The following is a 17,759-nucleotide window of genomic DNA, read 5'->3' on the forward strand; positions in this document are numbered from 1 at the left end:
GGAGCGCGGCCCCGCCCACCTGTCGTCATCAGCCCGCGACAGCGCGGCGCCGGCCGTTCCCATGGCAACGGGCCGCCATGTCGAGCGGAGGCGGAGGAGGGTCGGGGGGCTGGTTCCGCCCCGGGGGCGGGGCTTCCACCCAAGCGGCTCCGCCCCCGGTGGGGGCGTCTCCGCTCACACTGTCTCCGCCCCGGGGGCGGGGTTTTCCCATATGGCCCCGCCCCCGGGGGGCGGGTTTGCATGCTGTTCCGCCCCCCCCCGGGGCGGGGTCACCCGGAGAGGCCCCGCCCCTCCCCTTTTCCCGGCGCCCCCCCCGGGGGTCCCCGCCGTCCCGGCCATGGTCCCCTGGGTGCTGACCCTCCTGCTCCTCGCCGGGGGGGCCCGGCCCGGCCCGGCCGCCGCTGGCAGCGGCCCCCCCCGCCCCACCGCCTGCCCCCCCGCCGGGTCCCGCTGCCCCCCGGGCACCTATCCCCACCCGCCCCCCCGCCACCGCCCCGGCCGCTGCCCCCCCGCCGGGAACGAGACCCCCGTCGTCTGCAAAGGTGCGCCGCGACCGCGGGGACCCCCTTGGGGTGGGGGGGGGAGAGACCCGCCCCGGGCGCCCGGGTCCCCCGTGGACCCCCCCCGGACGCCTGGGTCCCCTTTGCCCTCCCCAGAGTTGCGGTGCCCGTCGCCGCTGTCGTTCCCGCAGGGGACGCTCTCGCCCCGCCGCCCCTCGCACCCCCCCGGGGCCGTTCTGGCCTTCGCCTGCGACGACGGGTTCGTGCTGCGGGGTCCGGCCCGGAGGCGCTGCCGGCCCGGAGGCCTCTGGAGCGGCACCAGCCCCGTCTGCGACGACGGCGGTGAGGGCCGGGGACACCGGGACCCCCGAACGGCCCGGGGCCGGGGGGGGAAGATCGCCCCCCGGATCCACCTGGGAGCCCCAAATCAGCCCCCAGAATCCCCTTGGGAGCCCCAAATCCCCCACTAAATCTTCCTGAGAGCCCCCCAAATCGCCCCCCCCCGAGCCCCTTGGGAACCCCAAATCCCCCCCTTATCCCACCGGGAACCCCAAATCCCGCTCCAGATCCGCCCGGGAGCCCCCAAATCCCCCCGGGAGGCCCCAAAATTCCATGGGAGCCCCAAATTCTCCCCCAGATCCACCTGGGAGCCCAAAACCAGCCCCCCAAATCCCCCTGGGAACCCCAAATCCCCCCCAAATCCCTCTGAGTGCCTCCAGATACCCTGGGAGCTCCCAAATCCTTCCCAAAATCCCTCTTGGGGCCCCCAAATCGCCCCCAGATACCCTGGGGAGTCCCCGAAATCCCCTGGAAGACCCAAAATCGCTCCCAAAATCCCTTGTCAGACCCCCAAAAAATCCTCTCCCCCCCCCCGGGAGTCTCGGGTCCCTGTGGTCGGGGGGTGCGGGTGGTTGGGGGGCGCTGGGGGTCCCTGTGGGCTGAGGGTGGGTTCAAGGGTCCCTATAGAGCCCCGAGTGAGGGGTCGGGGGGGTAGCAAGAGGGTTGGGGGTCCCTACTGGGAGGCAATAGGGCTGGGGTGGGGTTGGGGGTCCCCATGGGGTGCCCCCCCCACCCCTAATACTTCCCCCCCCCCCCCCAGCGGGTGACTGTCCCCCGGCCCCGGCCCCCGCCGGGGGGGTGACGACGGGGCGGGGCCGGCAGCGGGGGGCGGTGGTGCACGTGCGCTGCGGGGCGGGGCTGATGCTGCTGGGCCCCGCCCACCGCCGTTGCCTGGAGACGGGCCGCTGGTCCGGCCCCGAGCCCTCCTGCCGCCGTGAGTGACAGGGGGCGTGGCCGCGGGGGAACCCGCCCCCGCCTGACTCCGCCCCCTCCCCGTACCGCGGCCCCTCCCCCGAGTGTGTCCCCGTCCCGTCCCCCCCCCCACGCGTGTGGGTGGGCACCGCAGACCCCCCCCCCGACAACCCCCGTCACCCCCCAGGGACCCCCTGACCCTTGTGACCCCGAGGACCCCCCCAGGGACCCTCCCTGGCCCCTGTGACCCCCCGACCCCAATGACTCCCTGAACCCCAGCGGCCCCCCCGGGACCCCCAATGACCCCCCCCGCGACCCACAGGGACCCCTCTGACCCACTGTGCCCCCCCCGGACCCCTCCCAGGTCCCTGGACTCCCCAGAACCACCCCCCGAGGTCCCCCTGTGCCGCCCCCAGCCCCCTGGTCCCCCTGGGGTCCCCCCACTTCCCCCCCCATGCCCCCCCAGCCCTCTGCAGCCCCACACGTGTGTCCCCGCGTGTGCGTGTCCCCCCCGTGTGTGTCCCCCACAGACCCCTACGCCTACGACCTCCCCGAGGACGTCAGCGAGGGCTTCGGGGCATCTCTCACCTCCGTCCTGGAGCTGGCGGGCGCCCGCCCCCACAACGGTGGGTCTGGGGGGGGCCCCGGTGTCTGGGGAGGGGGGACATGGACACGGCCCCCCCCCCCCCCCAGGCAGGGGTGACACGCGGGGGTGTCCCCCAGACTCGTCCCTGGGCCGTCGCATCGTGCTGAGCAGCGAGGGGTCCCTCCACGTCTACCTGCTCCTCGACGCCTCCGGCAGCGTCCGCTCGGAGAACTTCCGCCTCTTCCAGGAGTGCGGGGCCGCCATCGTCGACAGGGTGGGACATGGCGTGGGGGGGGGACACGGGGGTGGGGGACACACACCGTGGTGGGAATGGGCTGGAACCGTGGGTTAGGACCACAGGGGTGGGATGAGGTGGGACTGGGGAGGGACTGTGGTACAACCGTGGTGGGATCGTTGGTGGGATCGTGGTGGGACCTTGGGTGGGGTCATGGTGGGACCATGGTGGGACCATGGGTAGGACCATGCGTGGGACTGTTGTGGGATCGTGGATGGAACCGTGGTGGGGCCACGGGTGGGATCACGGTGGGACCAGGGAGGAACAGGCTGGGACCTTGGTAGAACTGTAGCGGGAGAATGGGAACCGCATGGTGGGACTATGGTGAGACAGGGGTGGTCCACAGTGGGATGGGTGGGACCGCCAAGGATGGAGGAGACCGCGGTGAGAGAGGCTGGGACCACGGCAGGACCGTGGGGGAGCTGTGATGGATCCTGGGTGGGATCATGGTGGGACCACAGAGGAATGAACTGGAACCTCGGTAGGACCACAGGGACGCAGGGCAGGACCATGGGGACACCATGGTGGGACCATGGAGGAGCAGGCTGGGACTGTGGTGGGGACCTGACCCCCCTCCCCACCACAGCTCAGCAGCTTCGAAGTGGCCGTGAGCTTTGCCGTCATCTCCTTCGCCAGCCGGGCCCTGGTCATTGTCTCCACGGCCGAGGACGAGTCGGCCGACGCCGACGAGGTTCTGCACCGCCTGGAGAACATGACCTTCACCGGTGCGTCCCAGCGGCTGGGAAGGGACCCCGGCATCCGGGGAAGGGACCCTGGTGTCCGGGACCTGGCGGGTCTCCGTCTCCCCATAGACCACGGCAACGCGACGGGCACCAACGTCCGCGGGGCGCTGATGGAGGTCTACCACATGCTCCTCTTCCAGAAGGCGCGGGCGGAGCGCATGGGCCACCCCGACTCCTGGCGGCACGTCCGCCATGTCGTCATCCTGCTGACGGACGGTGGGGACCTGGGGTGGGGGGACAGGGACACCCGGGGGAGGGGGTGAAGACCTGGGTGACCCCCCCTCTCGCTGCCCCACAGGCAGGTTCAACGTTGGGGGGCACCCCCGGGACGTGGTGGCTAAGATTGAGGACGTGCTGGAGATCAAGCCGGACCGGGAGGACTACTTGGGTGGGTGCTGCGGGGGGACGGGGGCCTTGGGGGGATCTTGGGGACATGAAGGGTGGCTTTGGGGACTTCGAGGGTGGTGCTGGGGACCTCATGGTGGCTCTTGGGACCTCGAAGATGGTTTTGGGGACCTTGAGGGTGGTTTGGGGACGTTAGAGAGGATGTTGGGGATCTTGAGGGTGGTTTGATGACTGCAGTGGTGGCTTTTGGGACCTTGAAGATGGTTTTGGGGATCTCGAGGGTGGCTTTGGAGACGTCAAGGGTGGTTTGGGGACATTAAAGAGGATGTTGGGGATCCTGAGGGTGGTTTAAGAACTTCAGTGGTGGCTTTTGGGGACCTTGAAGATGGTTTTGGGGACCTCGAGTGTAGTTTGGAGACCTCGAGGGTGGTTTGGGGACATCATGGTGGCTCTTGGGACCTCAAAGATGGTTTTGGAGACCTCAAGGGTGGTTTGGGGACATTAAAGAGGATGTTGGGGATCCTGAGGGTGGTTTAAGAACTTCAGTGGTGGCTTTTGGGGACCTTGAAGATGGTTTTGGGGACCTCGAGTGTAGTTTGGAGACCTCGAGGGTGGTTTGGGGACATCATGGTGGCTCTTGGGACCTCAAAGATGGTTTTGGAGACCTCAAGGGTGGTTTGGGGACATTAAAGAGGATGTTGGGGATCTTGAGGGTGGTTTGAGAACTTCAGTGGTGGCTTTTGGGACCGTGAAGATGGTTTTGGGGACTTCAGGAGTGGTTTGAGGACCTTGAGGGTGGTTTGGGGCCAATGCACCCCCCCAAGGGCCCCCATGCAGCTCCCCACAACCCCCACCAGGTCCCCGCTCCGTGTGTCCTTGGCCCCGTCTGCCCCCATCACTGTTTGCTCTTGCGCCACTGCTGGGGTGGCCCCGATGGGCCCCTCCTGCCCGTACGGTCACAGCCCCATCCCTGTCCCCAGGGCCGGACCTTGCCCCCACCCCAGCCCACGTGGGGCCGGCTCTGGGCACCCAGAGCCATCCATGTTCTGGGTCACCCAGAACACCTTTAGGTGCCTCCAACCCCCCCTCGGTGCCCCCAAATCCGTCCTGACACCCCAAACACCCATCGAGGTGCCCCCAAGCCCCCTTTTAGGTGCCTCCAACCCCTTTTGAAATGCCCCAAGCCCTGCTCTAGGTGCCCCAAGCCCTGTTCTAGGTGCCCCAAGCCCTGTTGAGGTGTCCCAAGCCCTGTTCTAGGTGCCTCAAGCCCCACTGAGATGACCCAAACCCCCTTTTAGGTGCCCCAGACCCATTTTGGGTGCCCCAAACCCACCTCAGATACCCCCCGAGCCCCTAACAGGTGCCCCCAACCCCATTTTTGACACCCCGAGCCCAGTTCCAGCTGCCCCCAGACCCCTCCCATGCCCCCCTGAGCCCCCCTCATCCCCCCGCCCCAGACATCTACGCCTTTGGGGTGGGGGCGCTGGAGGTGGACGTGGCGGAGCTGGCGGCGGTGGCCTCGCAGACCCACGCCTTCAAGCTGGCGGACGCGGCGGCGCTGCGGCAGGCGCTGGAGGCGGCGCTGGTGGCCACCACCCTTGGGGACCTCTGCGGCGTCATCGTCCCCGCCGGAGCCTCCCGGCCCCCCTGGCACGTCATCCTGAGGGTGAGACCCCCACTGCGGGGGGACCCACATCCCACTGGGGACCCAGGCGTCTGGGAGGGGTCTTGCACCCCAATGCCCACTAGGGACCCAGATGTTTGGGGGGGTCCCACATCCCACTGGCGACCCAGGCATCTGGGCCCCCCTCCTCCCCCAAACCCCCTCCCAGGGGACCCAGGTGTCCGGGGACCCCCCACCCCCAGCTCGGGGGGGTCCCCGTCACCCGTGGGTGCTGACGGTGGTGCCGTAGGCAGGGCGGGAGCAGCGCTGCGCGGGGTCCCTGGTGGGGGGCCGCTGGGTGCTGACGGCGGCACACTGCTTCCTGGGGGGCCCTGCGCCCCACGCCTGGACCGCCGACCTGGGTAGGATGCTCGGGGGGTGTCCCCCACTCCCCTGCCCACCCCTCACCCCCCCGCACCGGGGGGACCCTGGCGTTTGGCTGATGGGGGAGTTTGGGGGGGGGGGGGGCAGGGGAGGGGGAGCTCGTGCCCCTCCAGCGCTGGGTGCTCCACGAGAACTTCGACGTCCGTGCTGGGGTGTCCCGGGGGATCCCCGAATTTTACGATTACGACGTGGCCCTGGTGGAGCTGGAGCGGGAGGTGGGGACCCGCGGGACCCCCAGGTGAGCGGGGGGGTGGAGGGGGCACGGGGGGGGTCCCCAGGGGCACCCTGACCCCCCCCTTCTCCCCCAGGCGCGTCTGCATCCCCTGCACCGAAGACGCCAACCGGGCGATGAGGAAACCACCGGGGATGACCTGCGAGGAGCAAGGTGGGGACCCCGGTGCCCGGGGGGGGACACCCAGGCGTCGGGGGGGGTACCCAGGCATCCGGGGTGCTGAGCCTGCCCCCCTGCCTGCCCCCCCAGAGGCCGAGCTGCTGGGCCGGCCCCGGGTCCCGGCTGAGTTCGTCTCCCTGGACCCGCAGAGGATGGGGGTGCAGATCAAGAGACAGGAGGCGGTGAGGACCCCGGCGTCCTGGGGGGGGGGGAACCCGGCATTTGGGGGGGATCCTGGCGTTTGGGGGGGACCCCAGCATTTGGGGGACCCAGGGGTTCAGGGAGACCTGGGAGTCGGGGGGGACCCCGGCATTTGGGGGGACCCAGGGGTTCAGGGAGACCTGGGAGTCTGGGGGGGACCCCGGCATTTGGGGGGGACCCAGGTGTCTGGGGGAGACCCAGGCATTTGGGGGGGACCCAGGGGTTCAGGGAGACCTGGGAGTCGGGGGGGGACCCCGGAATTTGGGGGGGATCCTGGGGTTTTGGGGGGAGCCCAGGCAGCTGGGGGGACCCAGGCGTTTGGGGGGGACCCCGGAATTTGGGGGGCACCCAGGGGTTCAGGGAGACCTGGGAGTCGGGGGGGGACCCCGGAATTTGGGGGGATCCTGGCGTTTGGGGGGGACCCCAGCATTTGGGGAGACCCAGGGGTTCAGGGAGACCTGGGAGTCGAGGGGGGACCCCGGCATTTGGGGGGGGATCCTGGCGTTCGGGGGGACCCAGGCATTTGGGGGCACCCAGGGGTTCAGGGAGACCTGGGAGTCTGGGGGGGGACCCCAGCATTTGGGGGGGATCCTGGGGTTTTGGGGGGAACCCAGGCAGCTGGGGGGGACCCAGGGGTTCAGGGAGACCTGGGAGTCGAGGGGAGACCCAGGCATTTGGGGATCCCCGGCATTTGGGGGGGACCCAGGGGTTCAGGGAGACCTGGGAGTCGGGGGGGGACCCCGGCATTTGGGGGGGACCCAGGCGTTTGGGGGGGACCCCGGGGTTCAGGGGGACCTCGGCATTTGGGGGGGACCCCGGCGTGCCGGGGGGTGACCCAGGCGTTCCGGGGTGTCCCCCCCCCCCCCCGCAGTGGGCCGCCTGCGCTTCGGGGGCGACGCAGCCGGGGACCCCCTACGCCGAAGCGGCGCTGGGGGAGGTGGTGACCGATCGGTTCCTCTGCTCGGGGCAGGAGAGCGGGGGCCCCCCCGAGGCCGCCACCTGCAAAGGTGAGTGGGGGCGATGGGGGGGTGCTGGGGGGGGGGGGTCTGGGGGGGGGGGTCCTGGCACCTTCCCACCCCCCCCCCCCCGCTCTGCCTCCCCCAGGGGAGTCCGGCGGGTCCCTGTTCCTGGAGAGGAGGCACCGCTTCATTCAGGTGAGGGGGGGGGGGGGCCCAACCCGGGGGGCCCCGGGGCCGGGACCCCCCAGGCTGGGAGGCCGGGACCCCCCCGTGCCCCGAGACCTGGGTCCACGCCTGCCCCACAGGTGGGGGTGGTGAGCTGGGGCACCTTCGACCCGTGCCGGGGGGACGGCGCACGGCCGGGGGGGTCCCGCTTCGAGCCCCGGCCCCCCCCGACACCGACCCCGCGATTTCTACATCAGCCTCTTCCGCGTCCAGCCGTGGCTACGCCGGCACCTGGGGGGGGTCCTCGCCTTCGCCCCCCTGCGCTAACGCCGGCCCTGGTCGTGACCCCCCCCCCCCCCCCCCAATAAAGCCTGTGCCCCCCCCCCCGCCGTGAGCTTCCTTCCAGGGTGTCGCGGTGCCGCCTCTTCCCGGCAGGGGGGTCGTGTCCCCCCCCCCCATGGCTTGGCTGGGTGCCGGCGGGGGGGGGGTGGGGAGGTGCACCCAGGTGCCTGGGTCTTCTGGGGGGGGGGGGGGAAATCCTGCTCTGCCCCCCCCTCCCCGAACATCTGGGTCCCTTATGGGGGGGTCGGAGCAGGGGATCCAGGAGTTCAGGGTGGGACCCTCGTTAGCGGCAGCTGCTGTTAATGAGGCCTCGTTACCCCGAGGGGGGGGGGCAGGGGGGCCGGACCCCCGGGGGGGGGGGGGGTGTCTGGGGGGAGGGGGGGCTGCTCCCCGACGCCTGGGTCCCCTGTAGGGCCGGGGTGGGGGGCGGCTGGGAACCCCGGGGTGCGGGGCAGCCCCGGCACCCCCCCCACCCCCCCAACCTGTCACTTCCCGTAGGCCGCGGGGGGGGGGGGGGGGCCGGTATTTCACAACCCCCCCCCGGCCCCGTCGGCCCCACAGAGGCCGCGGACGGACGGACGGACGGGCTCGGACCCACGGCCATGGCGGGGACCCTTCCTCACCCTCCTGCTCCTCTTGGCCCCCGCCGATGGTCGGTGCCCCCCCGGCCCCCCCCCCCCCCCCGCCCCGGCCGCCCCGCAGACCCCCTCGCCCCCCCCGCTGACGGTGTCCCCCACCCCCCAGGCAGCCCCGCGGCGGCCACCCCGGGGACCCCCCCCACGTTGCCCCCCGACCCCCCCGCTGCGACCCGGCGCTGGTGCCGATCGAGGGGGGCTGGGGGGAGCTGGTGGCGGGGGGGGAGGGGCTGCGCTACCGTTGCCCCCCCGGCAGCACCCCCCTCCCCACCGGCCTCCGGCGCTGCAGCCCCGAGGGGACCTGGGACCCCCTGCCAGGGGGGTCACCCCCCGCTGCCAAGGTGGGTCGCGGGGGGGGGGGTCCTTGGGGGGACAGGGAGGGTCACGGGGGAGGTTATTGGGGGTCCTTGGGGGGACACGGGGGTCGGGGTGGGGTTGGAAGCCTCTGTCGGGCTGGGGGGGGGGGGGGTCAGGGTGTTTTCTCGGGACCGGGGGGGCTCCCAGGGTGTCATTGAGGGTTCCGGGGGGGTAGTTTGGGCCAGGGGGGCTCTGGGGGCTGGGGGGTCCCGGGAGGTTCTGGGGGTCTCTGGGGGTCACAGGGTCAGGGGGTCCCTGGGGGGTGTTGGGGGGGGGGGCGCAATGGGGCTCACCGGTGCCCCCCCCCAGCCGTCTGGTGCCCGGCGCCGCTGGAGTTCGAGCACGGCTGGTTCTGGCCGCGGGGGGGGCGTCACGCCCCCGGCTCCCGCCTGGAGTTCGGCTGTTTCGGGGGCTTCACGCTGCGGGGACCCCACGTCCGCGTCTGCGGCCCCGGGGGCGCTGGGGGGGGCCACCCCCGTCTGCGACGATGGCGGTGAGGGGGCGCAGGGCGGGGGGGGGCGCCCGTGTCTGCCTGTCCCTCGGTCCGCCCCGGGCCCCCCCAACTTCTCCTGGGCATCCCGGGTGTCCCCCACGCGTCCCCTCGCCCCTGAGCATCCCCCCCCCCGCCTTGTCCCCACATCTCCTGCCCCATTGCCCCCCATATCCCCACGACCCACGTCCTCCGTGTCCCCCCCCACGTCCCCATCTCCCCCGTCCCCATCCCCCCGTGTCCCCTCCCACGTCCCCATCTCCCCCGTCCCCATCCCCCCGTGTCCCCCCCACATCCCCATCTCCCCCGTCCCCATCCCCCTGTGCCCCCCAAGTGTCCCCGTGTCCCCCCCCACGTCCCATCTCCCCCGTCCCCATCCCCCTGTGCCCCCCAAGTGTCCCCGTGTCCCCCCCCACGTCCCCATCCTCCCCCGTCCCCATCCCCCCGTGTCCCCTCCCACGTCCCCATCTCCCCCGTCCCCATCCCCCTGTGCCCCCCAAGTGTCCCCGTGTCCCCCCGTGTCCCCCCGTCCCTGTCTCCCCCACCCCCTGTGCCCCCCAAGTGTCCCCGTGTCCCCCCCCACGTCCCCATCTCCCCCATCCCCATCCCCCCGTGTCCCCCCCCACGTCCCCATCTCCCCCGTCCCCATCCCCCTGTGCGCCCCAAGTGTCCCCGTGTCCCCCCCCACGTCCCCATCTCCCCCGTCCCCATCCCCCTGTGCGCCCCAAGTGTCCCCGTGTCCCCCCCCACGTCCCCATCTCCCCCGTCCCCATCCCCCTGTGCCCCCCAAGTGTCCCGTGTCCCCCCTGTCCCCATCTCCCCCACCCCCCTGCGCCCCCCAAATGTCCCCCTGCCCCCCACACCCATGTCCCCCCAAGTGTCCCCACGTCCCCTGCGCACCCTCGCGGCCCCCCGCGTCTCCCCGCATCCCTGAGCATCCCCGCGTGTCTCCCCCCCCGCGTGTCCCCCCCCCCCCACGTCACACCCTGACGCCTGCCCGCAGCGGGGGCCTGCCCGGCCCCGGGGGTCCCACCGGGGGCCACCAAGGAGGGGTCGGGGTACGGGGTGGAGGGTCGGGTCCGGTACCGCTGCCGGCCCGGGCTGCAGCTGGTGGGCTCGGCCGAGCGACGCTGCCTGGAGGGGGGCGTCTGGAGCGGCACCGAGCCCCGCTGCCGCGGTGAGGGGCCGGGGGGGGCGTGGGGGGGCGTGGAGGGGGTTGTGGGGTACGGGGGGGGCTGAAGGCTGAACGCCACGGTGAGGGGCTGGGGATCAGGGGGGGTTGCGGATCTGGAGCCTCGATGCCACGGGGATGGGCTCGGGGGGGGTCCTGGGGGGTCCTGGAGGGGGTTGTGGGGTACGGGGGGGGGCTGAAGGCTGAACGCCGTGGTGAGGGGCTGGGGATCAGGGGGGGTTGTGGATCTGGAGCCCTGGTGCCACGGGGATGGGCTCTGGGGGGGTCCTGGGGGGTGGGGAAGGGTGCCCAGGGGGTGCAGGGTCCCGGAGGCCCTTGGGGTAGGGGGGGGTCTATGGGATATGGGGGGCCCTATGAGGGTTATGGGGTCCCTTAGTCGGGGGGGAGTACCCTTTTGGGGCAGAGGCTGTGTGTGGGGGGGGTCTCGTGTGGGGTGGGGTTGGGGTCAGGAGCGGGGGGGTGACCCGGTGCCCCCCCCCCCCCCCCCAGACCCCAACTCCTTCGACACCCCCGAGGACGTGGCTGCCTCCTTCCTGGCCTCCCTCGCCCAGACCGTGGAGGTGGCCGAGGCCAACGACACCAGGGGTGGGGACAAGGGGGGCCTGGGGGGGGCGGAAGGGGGGCCATGAGGGTCTAGGGGGGCTGAGGGGGGGCACTGGGGGGCTATGACGGTCTAGGGGGGGCTGAGGGGGGGCTATGGGGGGTTGGGGGGCCATGGGGCTGGGGAGCTATGGGGGTATTTGGATATCGGGGGCCATGGGGTGTCTGTGGGGGGCACAGGGAGTCATGGGGGTCCGAGGGTCGCCGTGGGTCAGGGGCTGGGGCTGGGGGGTCCCCGTGGGGCTCTGTGGGTCCAGAGGGGCTCGGTGGGGGTGGCCATGCGGTGCTGTGGGTCCCAGTGGGGTTTTTGGGGGGGGGCTCCGCGGGTCCCTGTGGGGCTTGGGGGGGGTCGCAGTGGGTTGCGGTGGGTCGCAGCGTGCCCCTGCCCCTGCCCCCCCCCCCCCCCCCCCAGGCCCCACGGAAAAGCGTCGGATCCGCCTGAGCCCCGGAGCCGCCCTGAACATTTACCTGGTGCTGGATGCGTCCCAGAGCATCGGCCCCGAGGATTTCGGGGATGCCCGGAACGCCCTCAGGGAGCTGGTGGAGAAGGTGGCACCCCCAGACCCCCCCCTCAGACTCCCCAGACCCCCAAATCCCCCCTCAGACTCCCCAGACCCCCCCAATCTCCCCCTCAGACTCCCCAGACCCCCCAAATCCCCCCTCAGACTCCCCAGACCCCCCCAAATCCCCCCTCAGACCCCCCAGCCCCCCAAATCTCCCCCTCGGACTCCCCAGCCCCCCCCCAAATCCCCCCTCAGACCCCCCAGACCCCCCCAAATCTCCCCCTCAGACTCTCCAGACCCCCCAAATCCCCCCTTAGACTCCCCAGACCCCCCCAAATCCCTCCCTCAGACTCCCCTGGCACCCACCACCTCTGACCCCCCAGGTCCCCCCGAACCCCCGTGTCTCCCCTGACCCCCCCATCACCCCCGCCCCCCCCCCCAGATCGCCAGCTATGGGGCAGCCCCCCACTACGGGATCGTCACCTTCGGGACGGAGGCGCGGGTGGTGCTGAGCCCCATGGAGCCGCAGCGGCCGACGGGGCCTCAGTGGACAAGATGCTGGCGGAGCTGCCCTTCGCAGGTGGGGGGGCTGGGGGGGCTCGGGAGGGAGTCCTGGGATGGGGTCCTGAGGGGCTTAATGGGGGGCTATGGGAGACTGTGGGGTGGTCTGGGGGGGGCTATGGGGGGTCTGGGGGCTTCTGGTAGGGGACTGTGGAGGTCTGGGTGGATTTGGGGGGGGCTATAGGGGTCCTGGGGGGGGTCTATGGAGTGCTGGGGGGGTTGGAGGGGGTTTGGGGGTGCTGGGGGGGGTTTATGGGGGGCTATGGGAGACTGTGGGGTCTGCGGGTGGTCGTGGGAGGGGCTATGGGGGTCTTTGGGGGGGCTATGTGGGTCTGGGGGCTTCTGGTGGGGACTATGGAAGTCTGGGGGGGCTCTATGTGGTGCTGGGGGGGCTCTATGGAGTGTTGAGGGGGTTGGGGGGGGGGTCTCTGGGTTTTTTGGGGGTGCTGGTGGGGATCTACAGGGTGCCACGGGCTGCTGTGGGGTCCTGGGGGTGCTGTGGGAGGCTATAGTGGTCTGGGGGGGCTCTGTGGGGTGCCGTGACCCCCCCCCGTGCCCCCAGCCCACGCGCAGAAGCCGGGGACGAACCCCCACGCCGCCCTCAAGGCCGTCTACGAGCTGCTGGTGCAGCAGGAGCGGGCAGAGCAGCTGCGGGGGGGGCTGCAGCCCCCCCCCGTCACCAACAGCACCCGCCACGTCCTCATCCTCATGACCGACGGTGGGACCCCCCCCCCCCCCCCTTGGGAACCCCCAAATGCTCCCCAAAGCCCCCGCACTCTCTCGGGACCCCAAATTTCCCCCGTGGACCCCAAAACCCCCAGCCATCCCCTTTGGGATGCCCAGACCACAAAAGCCCCCCCCAAGATCCCTGTGGGATTTCCCCCCCCAGACCCCAAATCCCCCTCAGGCCCCCCCTGCCCCCCCCCGTGAGACCCCCCCCCAGCCCCTCTGTGACCCCCTCCCCGTGCTCCCCCCCAGGCCGGGTGAACATGGGGGTCCCCGGTCCCCGTCATCCACCAGATCCGGGAGCTGCTGAGCATCGGCCGGGACCCCCGCAACGACGGGAGGACTTTTTGGGTGGGGGACGGGAATTGGGGGGCTGGGGGGCAGAATGGGGGCTTGGGGGCTGTCAGTGGGGCTGTGGGGCTGGGGGTGGACGGGGGAGTTTGGGGCAGTCTGGGGGGGCTGGGGGAGCTTGGGGGGGTGATGCATGGGGCTGGGGGTTTGGGGGGGGGGCCGTGGGGAAGTTTGGGGGGGCAGGCGGCTTTGGGGGGGATTGAGGGGGCTGCAGGGGGCTGGGGAGGTTTTGGGGGGGCTGCAGAGCCCTAGTGAGGTTTGGGGGGGGCCTCGGGGAAGTTTGGGGGAGCAGGTGGGATTTGGGGGGGATCGTGGGGACTGCAGGGGGCTGGGGAGGTTTTGGGGGGGCTGCAGAGCCCTAGTGAGGTCTGGGGGGGGGTTGGGGTGTTGGGACCCCCACTGACGCCCCCTCCCCACCCCGTCAGACGTGTACGCGTTCGGGGTGGGGTCGCTGGTGCACGTGGAGACGCTGAACGCGCTGGCCTCGCACAAGGACGGGGAGCAGCACGTCTTCCTGCTGCGGGGGCTGCCTGACCTGCAGGAGGCCTTCCACCGCATGATCGGTGAGGGCCCCCCCAAAAAACACCCCCTGGGACCCCCAACACCCCCCATGGCCTTCCACCGCATGATCGGTGAGGGCCCCCCAAAAAACACCCCTTGGGACCACCAACACCCCCCAATGGCATCCACCGCATGATTGGTGAGGCCCCCCCAAAAAACCCTCCCATGGCCTTCCACCATATGATTGGTGAGGGCCCCCCCAAAAAACACCCCCTGGGACCCCCAACACCCCCCAATGGCATCCACCGCATGATCGGTGAGGGGCCCCCCCCCAAACACCCCCTGGGACCCCCAACACCCCCCCATGGCCTTCCACCGCATGATCGGTGAGGGCCCCCCAAAAAACACCCCTTGGGACCCCCAACACCCCCCAATGGCATCCACCATATGATTGGTGAGACCCCCCCCCCAAACACCCCCGGGGACCCCCAACACCCCCCATGGCCTTCCACCGCATGATCGGTGAGGGCCCCCCAAAAAACACCCCTTGGGACCCCCAACACCCCCCAATGGCATCCACCATATGATTGGTGAGACCCCCCCCCCCAAACACCCCCGGGGACCCCCAACACCCCCCATGGCCTTCCACCGCATGATCGGTGAGGGCCCCCCAAAAAACACCCCTTGGGACCCCCAACACCCCCCAATGGCATCCACCATATGATTGGTGAGACCCCCCCCCCCCCAAACACCCCCGGGGACCCCCAACACCCCCCAATGGCATCCACCCCATGATCGGTGAGCCCCCCCCAAAAAACCCCCCCATGGCCTTCCACCATATGATTGGTGAGACCCCCCCCCAACACCCCCGGGGACCCCCAACACCCCCCATGGCCCCCCAAAACCCCCCCCCATGGCCTTCCACCACATGATTGGTGAGACCCCCCCCCCCAAACACCCCCTGGGACCCCCAACACCCCCCAACGGCATCCACCATATGATCGGTGAGGGCCCCCCCCCCCCCAAAAACACCCCCTGGGACCCCCCAGGTAACCCCAACATCCCTGGGGACCCCAACACCCCCCCCAAGACATTCCCCTGAGTCCCCCTTGAGCCCCTGCAGGGTCCCCCTCCCCGTGCCCCCCCCCAAGTCTCAGTGCCCCCCCCCCCAAACTGGACTCCCCCCCCCCCAGACGAGAGCGAGACCATGGGGCTCTGCGGCCTCACCTACGAATTCCAGAGCGCCAGCGACCGGGAGAGGAACCCCTGGCACGTCACCATCATCGTCACTGTGAGTGGGGGGGGGACAAATGGGGGGGGGGGGGGAGACACGCGTGGGGGACACACACGCAAATAGGGGGGGGGGAGACACGGGTGGGGACGGGGGACAAATGGGGGGAGACACGCGTGGGGGGGGGAGACACGCGTGGGGGGGGGGAGACACGGGTGGGGACGTGGCGCTGCCACGGTGAGGGGCGTGGGGACACACGTGGGGTCGGGGTGACCCCCCCCCCCCCGTGACACCCCCCCCCCGTGTCCCCAGCGCCCCGAGAAGGGTCAGGAGCGCTGCCAGGGGTCCCTGGTGTCCCCCTACTTCGCGCTGACGGCGGCTCACTGCTTCCACGTGGACGACCAGGCGCCGTGGGTCACCGTGGAAGTGGGTGCGTGGGGTGAAGGGGGTCCCTTATTGGGGGGGGGGTGTCCCCCCCCGGCACCGGGGGTCCCCTCCGAGCCCGTCCCCGTCGCGCAGGGCCGCGGGTGCAGCGGAAGGTGGCGCGGCTCTTCCTGCACCCCCAGTACGACCTGGGGGGCCGGCGGGACCGGGGGGTCCCCGAATTCTACGACTACGACGTGGCCTTGGTGCGGCTGGAGACCGCCGTGGCCCCCAGCCCCGCCACGCGGTGAGGGGACGGGGGTCCCTGGGGCAGCAGGGGGGCTGTGGGGCAGAGGGGGGGGTCCGTGGGTTGGGGGGCGGGGGGGCTGTGGGGTAGTGGGGAGTCCGTGGGGTAGAGTGGGGGGGATCCGTGGGGGAGAGGGGGGGTGTCCATGGGTTGGGGGGGGGCTGTGGGGTAGTGGGGAGTCCGTGGGGCAGAGTGGGGGGGATCTGTGGGGCTGGGGGGGGGTCTCTGCAGCGGGGGGGGGTATGTCCGTGGGGCAGAGGGGAGTCTGTGGGTCGGAGAGGGGATCCGTGGGACAGCGGGGGGCTGTGGGGGAGATCTGTGGGGCGGGGAGGGGATCCACAGGGCACGGGGGGGGGTCTGACCCCCCCCCCCCGTCCCCCCCAGCCCCCTCTGCCTGCCCTGCACCGAAGGCGCTTCCCGGGCGCTGCGGCTGCCGCCGGACCAGAGCACCTGCGATGAGCACCGTGAGCCGCCCCCCCACCTGCCTCCCCCCACCAAGCGCCCCCCCCATACCCCTGACCCCCCCCATCACCCCCCCAGGCCGCTTGCTGCTCCCCGAGAAGAACCTCGACGCCTTTTTCGTCTCCCCCCGCGGCCCCTCGGAGCTGCAGCGACGCCCCATCCACCTCAAGCTGGGAGAGCAGGTGGGGTCCCCGTCCCGTCCCCCCCCCCTCCGCGTCCATCCGTCCCCCCCCCCGCCCGTCCTGACGCCCCTGTCCGCAGCGGGGTCCCTGCGAGGCCGACGCGCTCCGCGCCCCCCCCTACGCCAAGGTCTTGGCGCTGGAGGACGTCGTCACCCCCCGGTTCCTCTGCTCCGGCGGCACCGAGCCCTACGTCGACCCCAACGCCTGCCGCGGTCAGTGCCCCCCAGTACATCCTAGTGCCCCCCAGTACGTCCCAGTACATCCTAGTGCACCTCTGGTGCCCCCCGTACGCCTCGCTGCCCTGCTGACGGCATCCCAGTACAACCCAGTGGCCCCCCAGTGCTGTCCCAGTGCTTCTTGCTATAGCTCTGTATCTCTCCGGGCCATCCCAGGAAGTTTCACTGTTCCTAAACGCTATCCCAGTACATCCCAGTAACTCTTACTGCCATCCCAATAAATCCCAGTATCCCCTAACACTATACTGGTGCCATCCCAGTTTGCCCCACTGCCTTTTAGCGCCATCCCAGCACCTCCCCGTAACCCTTAGTGCCATCCCAGCACGCCCCAGTGTCCTTGAATACCATCCCAGTATGTCCCAGTACATCCCAGTACCCCCCCCAGCAGCAGAGGGCACCCCCGTCCATCCCAGTATATCCCAGTGCCCTCCCATTCACACTGCCCCCCCCCCCCCCAACAGGTGACTCTGGGGGTCCCGTTGTTGTCACTTGGGGGAAGCGCTACTTCCAGGTCAGTGGGGATACTGGGGGGGGGGGCGCTGGGGAGGACTGGGGATACTGGGGGGGGGGGCCTGGAAATGCTAGAGAGGATGGGGGATACTGGGGGGGGACACTGGAAATACTGGGGAGGACTGTGGTTACTGGGGGGGGGGGGGCTAGAAATACCAAAAGGGCACAGGGGATACTGGGGGGCACTGGGGTTACGGGGGGGGGACACTGGAAATACTGGGGAGGACTGTGGTTACTGGAGGGGGGGGGGGGCTAGAGGTACCAGAAGGGCACAGGGGATAGTGGGGGGCACTGGGGTTACTGGGGGGGACGACACTGGAAATACCAGGGTGCGCGTCACTGGGGATACTGGGAGTGGGGGTGATCAGCTGGGGGTGCTGGACGCGGGGTGACCCCTCCCCGTGCCCCCCCCCAGGTGGGGGTGATCAGTTGGGGGGTGCTGGACGTCTGCCGCCAGCCCCGCGCCCCCGCCTTCGCCCGGGATTTCCACATCAACATCTTCGAGGTGCTGCCCTGGCTGCGGGGGCAGCTGCAGGACGAGGACCTGGGTTTCCTCCCCTGACACGTCGTGACATGTCGTGACACGTGGCGGGGGGGGGGGGGGGGGCACGAGGCAGCCTCTGGCTGTGGGATAGGGAGGGGTGTGGGGGGACAGGGGGGTGACGGGGGCACCTGAGCTGCCCCCCCCACTGTGCCAGGGGACGACGTGGGGGGGGGGTCCAGGGGT

The 17,759-nt window shown here is 71.1% G+C and overlaps 1 protein-coding gene across 1 annotated transcript; it reads left to right on the forward strand.

Moving 5' to 3' along the window:
• Positions 1 to 61: 61 nt before the first annotated feature.
• On the forward strand, positions 62 to 17,682 carry LOC142026156 (uncharacterized). Its single transcript, XM_075019001.1, is given in 35 exon segments — positions 62 to 542; positions 657 to 842; positions 1,600 to 1,773; positions 2,282 to 2,377; positions 2,475 to 2,611; positions 3,219 to 3,357; positions 3,445 to 3,591; positions 3,674 to 3,763; positions 5,178 to 5,386; positions 5,634 to 5,745; positions 5,855 to 6,005; positions 6,076 to 6,152; positions 6,249 to 6,340; positions 7,231 to 7,366; positions 7,464 to 7,513; positions 7,624 to 7,836; positions 8,570 to 8,801; positions 9,127 to 9,310; positions 10,311 to 10,484; positions 10,989 to 11,084; positions 11,512 to 11,648; positions 12,045 to 12,182; positions 12,726 to 12,881; positions 13,142 to 13,154; positions 13,156 to 13,220; positions 13,223 to 13,240; positions 13,666 to 13,803; positions 14,935 to 15,032; positions 15,285 to 15,402; positions 15,492 to 15,642; positions 16,027 to 16,106; positions 16,183 to 16,286; positions 16,366 to 16,498; positions 16,984 to 17,033; positions 17,448 to 17,682. Coding segments are annotated over 35 exon segments (4,722 nt in total). The 3' UTR covers positions 17,595 to 17,682.
• Positions 17,683 to 17,759: the final 77 nt, after the last annotated feature.

The sequence above is a fragment of the Buteo buteo genome, chromosome 32 (genome assembly GCF_964188355.1).
Source record: "Buteo buteo chromosome 32, bButBut1.hap1.1, whole genome shotgun sequence".
NCBI lineage: Eukaryota > Metazoa > Chordata > Aves > Accipitriformes > Accipitridae > Buteo > Buteo buteo.